This window comes from Nerophis ophidion, linkage group LG14 (assembly GCF_033978795.1).
Source record: "Nerophis ophidion isolate RoL-2023_Sa linkage group LG14, RoL_Noph_v1.0, whole genome shotgun sequence".
NCBI classification, from domain to species: Eukaryota; Metazoa; Chordata; class Actinopteri; order Syngnathiformes; family Syngnathidae; genus Nerophis; species Nerophis ophidion.
The window spans coordinates 19,642,186-19,650,441 of NC_084624.1; the positions used below are offsets into that span (position 1 = coordinate 19,642,186).

Here is an 8,256-nt window from a genome sequence, read left to right on the forward strand (position 1 = left end):
TAGACTGGCCTGCCTCTTGTCCAGACCTGTCTCCTGTTGAAAATGTTGAAGCCTAAAATAGCATAAGGGACACTGTTGAATAAATGGAGCAGTACATCAAGCAAGAATGGGAAATAATTCTACTTCAAAAATGTGTCGTCTCAGTTCCCAAACATTGACTACCGTTAAAAGGAAAAGCCATGTAACAGTGGTAAAAATGCCCCTGTGACAACTTTTTTGCAACGTGTTTCTGCCATTTAACTCTTAAGTTCATGATTATTTGGAAAAAAAAAAAAGTAAGTTTCTCAGTTGGAACATTAAATATCTTGTCTTTGCAGAATATATGTTGAAAGGAGTCTCTAATCATTGTATTCTCTTTTTATTTACATTTAGACAACGTGACAACTTCACTGCTTTTTGGGTTTTGTACAATATTGCATGTTTCACTCAAAGTTGACTTGAATAAAAAATGTCAACAATAATGCAGTGTTTGAGTGTAGTGGGGAAAGTGATAGGAATTAATTGCAAAAGCCTGCTGATCCTTTAGTCCTTTTCTGTCAAACCCCTGAAATAAAATAAAAAAAATTGCATTGTTCCCTCCGGGTACTCCAGCTTCCTTCCCCCCGCCAAAAACATGTACCTGCATGGGGATAGGTTGATTGGCAACACTAAATTGGCCCTAGTGTGTGAATGTGGTGTGTCTATCTGTGTTGGCCCTGTGATGAGTTGGCGACTTGTCCAGGGTGTAGCCTGCCTTCCGCCCGAATGCAAATGAGATAGGCTCCAGCACCCCCTGCAAGCCCGTAAAGGACAAGCGGTAGAAAATGGATGGATGGATTTTAATTCATTGCAACACATGTAAAAAAAAAAAAGAAATAAAAAACTCAACCCGTGTGACTTGATTGGCAAATGTCATTTTGTCCATAGACATAAAAGTCAAAACCCATTGCAGCACCTGTTGGTTGTCATAAAAACGACAGCTCAGAGCAGTTTTTAAATGATTTTTATCATTTTGAGGATATTTTTACGTCAGACCCCAAAAGGGGCAAGCGGTAGGAAATGAATGCATGGATAATACTTAGTTCGCGTTCAAAAATCTGCTGTAATTCAGTATGTCGTTTGACCTCCAAGACGCGAGATAAATAACTTAGATTTAGATTTATATCGCGGTTTTCTAAACACTCAAAGCGCTCACAGAGAAGTGGGGCTCATCATTCATTCACACCTGGTGGTGGTAAGCTACATAAGTAGCCACCGTTACCCTGGGGTAGACTGACGGACACGTGGCTGCCAGTTTGCACCTACGGCCCCTCCGACCACCACCTACCATTCGTTCACCAGTGTGAGCGGCACAGAGGGTGACTTCACAAAGGGTGAAGTGTCCTGCCCAAGGACACAATGGCAGCGATTTTTTGGATGTCAATAGGTGGGAAGTGAACCTGCAACCCTCAGGTTTCTGGCCAGCCGCTCTACCCACTACGCCATGCCGCCCCAGATGGTGACTAAACTAAAGCCTAAACCACCATCGCATTAGCGTTCTGGTGTACTAGAGAAGAACATTTGAAAAGGACATTTTTATTGCTAATGTTATTTTAGGATTATCCATCCATCCATCCATTTCTACCGCTTATTCAATTTTCTGGTCGCGGGGGGCGCTGGTGCCCATTTATTTATTTTTTTATTTTTATTTTTTACTTTAATAGTTTTTTTGTATGAATTTTCAACCAATAGAAAAAAAGCATACAATTTACCTAGGCGTGGCGCAGTGTCAGAGTGGCCGTGTGCAACCCAAGGGTCCCTGGTTCAATCCCCTCCTAGTACCAACCTCGTCACGTCCGTTGTGTCCTGAGCAAGACACTTCACCCTTGCTCCTGATGGGTGCTGGTTAGCGCCTTGCATGGCAGCTCCGTCCATCAGTGAGTGAATGGGTAAATGTGGAAGTAGTGAAGGTAGAAAAGCGCTATACAAGTACAACCCATTTATCATCTATTTATTACATAACCTGCGTGTAGTTTGACCTGCAAGGCGCGAGATGGCGCTACGTTCCAGTCGTGCTTGAGAAGAAAAGGAGGAACCCTGAGTCAGGGTCATCCGCCAATCAGGAGGCAGCGGAAGGGAAACGAAACACACCCCGGAGAGAATGGCGACGAAGTGGCTACGCTTCTCCTTCCTCGTCTTTGGAGTTTTATCGGTGTGTCTCGCCATGTCTGGTGACAGCGGTGTGAAGAAAATGAAAATGCAGTTTTCTACAAGGCCCTTACTGAAGTTTCAAATCTGGTGAGCCAGCGAGCACGAACATGTGTCGAGTTAGCCGCAACCTAGCTGACAAGCTAGCTTGCGGCTAACTCGCTAGCCGGCTAATGATTTATTTTAAAGCGTTCATCTTTAGGGACACCTGTAAACCGTTGACTAAATAGTTGTGCCAAAGTTGGAAGACGTTAATTATATGCACGGTCTATCAACAGGAAATGTGGTTTTGCGTTCGTCTTATTTCAAAGCATGTGACTTAACTAACAGATAATGTCTTCAACTTCTGGGAAAATACTCATTAAATACATAGAATACTCATTAAATACTTCAATACTGATTAAATACATCAATACTCATTCAATACGTAAAATACTCATTAAATGGCTAACGAGTAGCTAAAGGGTGTCCTTAAGGAGTTAAGAGTGTATAAAACAGGTTTTTTTTTGCTCAAATGTTTTTAAAATAAACTTACACGTAGTGTTTTGACCCTTTGAACGCCCAGTTGATCCAATTATGTAATTGTTTTAAACTGTACATAACACGAGTTATCCTCCAAATTGCTAAATTACTTTAAGAAAAATGTTCCATATAAATTATCTTTTTTTCTCCAAAACAAAACCCTGAATTAGAAAAATGCATGATTATATATACAAACCCCGTTTCCATATGAGTAGGGAAATTGTGTTAGATGTAAATATAAACGGAATACAATGATTTGCAAATCCTTTTCAACCCATATCCAATTGAATACACTACAAAGACAAGATATTTGATTTTCAAACTATTAAACATTTTTTTTTTGCAAATAATTTTTACTTAGAATTTCATGGCTGCAACATGTGCCAAAGTAGTTGGGAAAGGACATGTTCACCACTGTGTTACATCAACTTTTCTTTTAACAACACTCAATAAATGTTTGGGAACTGAGGAAACTAATTGTTGAAGCTTTGAAAGTGGAATTCTTTCCCATTCTTCAGTCGTTCAACAGTCCGGGGTTTCCACTGTCGTATTTTATGCTTCATAAAGTGCCACACATTTTTGATGGGAGACAGGTATGGACTGCAGGCGGGCCAGGAAAGTACCCACACTCTTCTACTACAAAGCCACGCTGTTGAAACACTTGTCTTGCTGAATTAAGCAGGGGCGTGGATGATAACGTTGGTTGGATGACAACTTATGTTGCTCCAAAACCTGTATGGACCATTCAGCATTAATGATGCCTTCACAGATGTGTAAGTTACATGGGCCTTGGGCACTAATACACCCCCATACCATCACAGATGCTGGCTTTTGAACTTTGCGCCTATAACAATCCAAATTGTTATTTTCCTCTTGGTTCTGGAGGACACCACATCATATGTTTCCAAATATAATTTGAAATGTGGACTCGTCAGACCACAGAACACTTTTCCACTTTGCATCAGTCCCACTTAGATGAAGCCAGCGGCGTTCCTGGGTGTTGTTGATAAATGGGTTTGGCTTTGCATAGTAGAGTTTTAACTTGCACTTACAGATGTAGCGGGTCTGTAATTACAGACAGTGGTTTTATGAAGTGTTCCTGAGCCCATGGCGATATTCTTTACAAACTGATGTCGCTTTTTGATGCAGTACCACCTGAGGGATCAAAAGTCCGTAATATCCTCGCTTACGTGCAGTGATTTCTCCAGATTCTCTAAACTTTTTGATGATTTTACGGACCGTAGATGGTAAAATCCCTAAATTCCTTGCAATAGCTCGTTGAGAAATGTTGTTCTAAAACTGTTCGACAATTTGCTTACAGAGTGGTGACCCTCACCCCATCCTTGTTTGTGAATTATTTAGCATTTCATGGAAACTGCTCTTATACCCAATGATGCCACCCACCTGTTCCCAATTAGCGGGCATACCTGTGGGATGTTCCATATAAGTCTTTGATGAGCATTCCTCAACTTTATCAGTATTTATTGCCACCTTTCCCAACTTCTTTGTCACGCGTTGCTGGCATCAAATTCTAAAGTTAATGATTATTTGCAAAAAAAAAAAGTTTATCAGTTTGAACATCAAATATGTTGTCTTTGTAGCATACTCAACTGAATATGGGTTGAAAATGATTTGCAAATAATTCTATTCCGTTCATTTTTACATCTAACACAATTTCCCAACTCATATGGAAATGGGATTTGTATAATAGTAAATGGGGATTTATCTCTTCCTGATAATACTAAAATGCACAAATTATATATTTGATAATTTTTTTTACTAATCTGTATATTTAGTCTTTACACCAGTACCGCAGCCGTTTAATATGCACTATATCGATAACTCTTGTTATGTGACATTTTTCTAAATAAAAAATGTATATATTTGGATCAAATGGGCATTCCAAGGGTTAAAGGCATGTTTGCAATTTTATTTTAAGTTAAATAAGGGATTTTGAGTAAAAGATCAAACTAATCCAAAATGTTTTTATACAGTCTTTTAACTCACTGAGAATGTTTTCATTCTTTTCATTACTGAACTGGGCTAAAAGTGTTTCCTAGTGTATCTACCATGAATTGATTAACGCGGATTAAATGGTAACACTTATTCAGGTGTTACCATTTAGTGGTCAATTTTACGAACTGTGCAATCTACTAATAAAAGTTTCAATCAATCAAGCAATCGATATATGAACCTCTCTGAAATAAAAATTAAACATGGAAAAAAACCTTCCTTGCACATATTACATTTAAAGCAACACAACTAAAGTTATGGGCGAAAAATAGAAGGGTTAAAAAAAAGTATACAACGTTTGCAATACTTTGGACGCTCATGAAATAATCCATTAATTGCTAATTTGTCACTTTAAACCCGTTGAAAGATATTGTCAGTTAATTATAACCTCGCTCGATTTGATTTAAGGCACATTAAAGCCTTAACCAACCACTTCGAATATGTGTAATTTACCTTGTTTAAAGCAAACAAAAACCACACTTCTTCGGCTCATCTACCTAAAAGATATCCTTAAATGATCTTAAGAGGTAAAAATATGCTCAATTATGCGATCAAAGTTGGCAATGTGAAGAATGACTTATGGTTTGTTTTCATGCAGCATCTCCTGAGGGTACAAGCGGGTGTTTGAGGAGTACACGCAGGCTTTATACCAGCGGTACCCAGACATCCGCATTGAAGGGGAGAACTACCTTCCTATACCCGTCTATCGGTAAGAAAAAGAGGACTTCTTTGTTAAAGAGTAAGCAGAATTTTCATGCAAGATTCTTCATCTTTTACTACGACAGCCTAATGAATACAACACAAGTTGACTGTATTGGTGAACACACACTAAACATGCTACAATGTTGCTGCAGGGAGTTAATTAGACCTCTGGACCTCTAATACTTGCTGTTAATACACACCCTAGTGACCTGAAAAAAAATCTCTGAGGTCGAAAACATGTTTGTCACATTTTATTAATTGTGCTATTGTAATAATAGGTTAACAGCTGCAGTGTTTACCACATTTGTGCTTCTAGGTTTAGTTCAAGATCATATTGTTTTGGCATCTGAATCACAATGTAATGGTACTTTTTAAACCTTCACAAAAATACAATTGCAAAAAGAATGTACGTCCGCCCTGTATAACAGAAAAACAAATAGTTTACACACCTTAACATGTAATTGATGTCGCGTTCAAGAAAGGGGACAGAAAATAATCCGCCTTTTTAACATTGGTAACATATTAAAAATAAGTTAACCCCTGCATATGCCAATGAGTTTTACATGCCCATTTCTCCACATTTTTTTTTTTCATTTTCAAATTAAAAGCACTTTTTTAAAACATTTTTAATAATCAGAATTGTATTTTTTAACACAGTATCCCTTTGACTGAATAATGTCTCCCTATATTACAAAGTTGTATTTAAATCCTACTATGCGACAGGAGTGTCCAAACTCTCTTGGCTGCGAACTGAAAAGTGAAAGGATGCTGGACGGTTGAGGCAAAAATAATATTCACAATTATTTTTGATTGCTATTGTAATCACGATTAATTACAAGATGATTATTTTAATTTGAAACCATTTTCCCCCCCAAAACCCAACTTTAAATAAAGTCCAAAAATAGATATAATCAATTTTTTAAATGTTTGACTCATACACCTGTTTCACCATCACACATTACGGAATATAGCATGCATGGTGCATTGCTAATTTTTTTAGATTAATATAGGATAAATGGATAGTTTCATGATATTTTTTTTTAAATTGATTGTCCAGCCCTAATGCAAGGGAACTTTGATATTTTTCATTTTGTAAAAAATACTAAATGGAACCCTGGTCTCAAATTTGCAAGTTTTGTGAAAAATATCATTAAAAAAAAAGCCAGTGACACCATGTGATGTCATTTTCATATGAAGTAAGGTATTATATAGGATATGAACACCATTTTAAATGGAAAGTGTGTTTGCACACACAGGAGAGCAGTTAATGCTCTGGTACAGTCATGCTCAGTCGCTGGGTCATCAAATACAATTAAGCCACATCCATCAGGATACATCTGGCCACATTGAACATCATCATCCTTACATGAGGCCTGTTTTTTTTCTTTTTGTCATCCCCCTTCAGGCATATTTCTTCCTTCCTGTCTGTCTTCAAATTGCTGGTGATTGTACTCATCATTACTGGGAAGGATCCATTCGCCCTCTTTGGTGTACAAGCTCCGGGCGTGTGGGAGTGGGGCCAGGGAAATAAGGTACACTTGAACGCCATATGTATAGAACTGTGTAAAGCTGTAGGTATCAAAATGACAACTGTTTATTAGCATAGATCAGGGGTCTCCAAACTACAGCCCAAATCTGGCGTCCTGGCTGTTTTCAAATTAATAAAAAAATCTGACAATCTGGACGCTGCAAATTTGCCAACATCTTGTGGACAACGTGAGTAAATCAGGTTAATAGGGATGATGTTGAGGACGGCGTGGCGCAGTGGGAGAGTGGCCGTGCGCAACCCGAGGGTCCCTGGTTCAATCCCCACCTAGTATCAACCTCGTCACGTCCGTTGTGTCCTGAGCAAGACACTTCAACCTTGCTCCTGATGGGTGCTGATTAGCGCTTGCATGGCAGCTCCCCCCATCAGTGTGTGAATGTGTGTGTGAATGGGTAAATGTGGAAGTAGTGTCAAAGCGCTTTGAGTACCTTGAAGGTAGAAAAGCGCTATACAAGTACAACACATTTATTTATTTATGTTCGTAAACCGGTTCTCCCGATGCTTCGATAAGAAAAGAACCGATTCCATGGATTCAAATTCCTTTTTGAGAACCGGTTCCCATTATCGAAGCCACTATACCATATTTTCGCGACCATAGAGCGCACCGTATTAAAAGACGCGGCGTCAGTTAAGGGTGCTATTTCTGTATTTAACACATAAATAAGGCGCAGCGTACTTTTGGGGGCGTGCCTTTAGCGTTCTTTCTCACCTGAAACCTTCACCCGCGTGCTGTCTTCAGTCACGTCCGTTTTTTCTCCATATAAACAGCGTGCCGGCTCAGTCACATAACATCTACGGCTTTTGGGACTCAGTGCACACACAACAATCTATCTGGATTCGATAAGAGATTTGATAAAAAATCTTTTGGATAAGAGGATTCAATATTGGCATCGACATCGGTAATTTCTTAACGAACATCATCAATGACCATTAATTATTTAATGTGAATATAGCACAGCATAGACTGACATGACCCAATCCAAACAACCTTCCCGAGTCATAGCGCAAAAAATGCAACAATCACAAAAAGTCAACACGCATTGTCACACACAACACAACAAAACCCAAAATTAGAACCATTGAAATTCATTACAAAACACTCCACACTTTTGGCCATTGCAGCTGCTTGATGTTTCTGATTGATTACACATCTTTGTCACAGGAGTAAACAAGGTAGGATTCAAACTTTTGCATACAATATCTAGTTATATTAATTAGTAATTAAGGTATAAATGTTATTTTATATATACAGTATATATATGTGTGTGTGTACAGTGTTTCCCACAGGTCAGGCATCTATTTGTGGT

General features: G+C 38.6%; 1 protein-coding gene across 1 annotated transcript in view; it reads left to right on the forward strand.

Moving 5' to 3' along the window:
* The first annotated feature begins 2,069 nt into the window (after positions 1-2,069).
* selenot1a (selenoprotein T, 1a) overlaps positions 2,070-8,256 on the forward strand; it is a 14,988-nt gene continuing 8,801 nt past the window's right edge. The window contains exons 1-3 of the mRNA XM_061920065.1: positions 2,070-2,256; positions 5,300-5,410; positions 6,809-6,935. Coding sequence (XP_061776049.1) covers positions 2,120-2,256; positions 5,300-5,410; positions 6,809-6,935 — 375 coding nt within the window. The 5' untranslated portion in view covers positions 2,070-2,119. The remainder of the gene's footprint in view (positions 2,257-5,299; positions 5,411-6,808; positions 6,936-8,256) is intronic.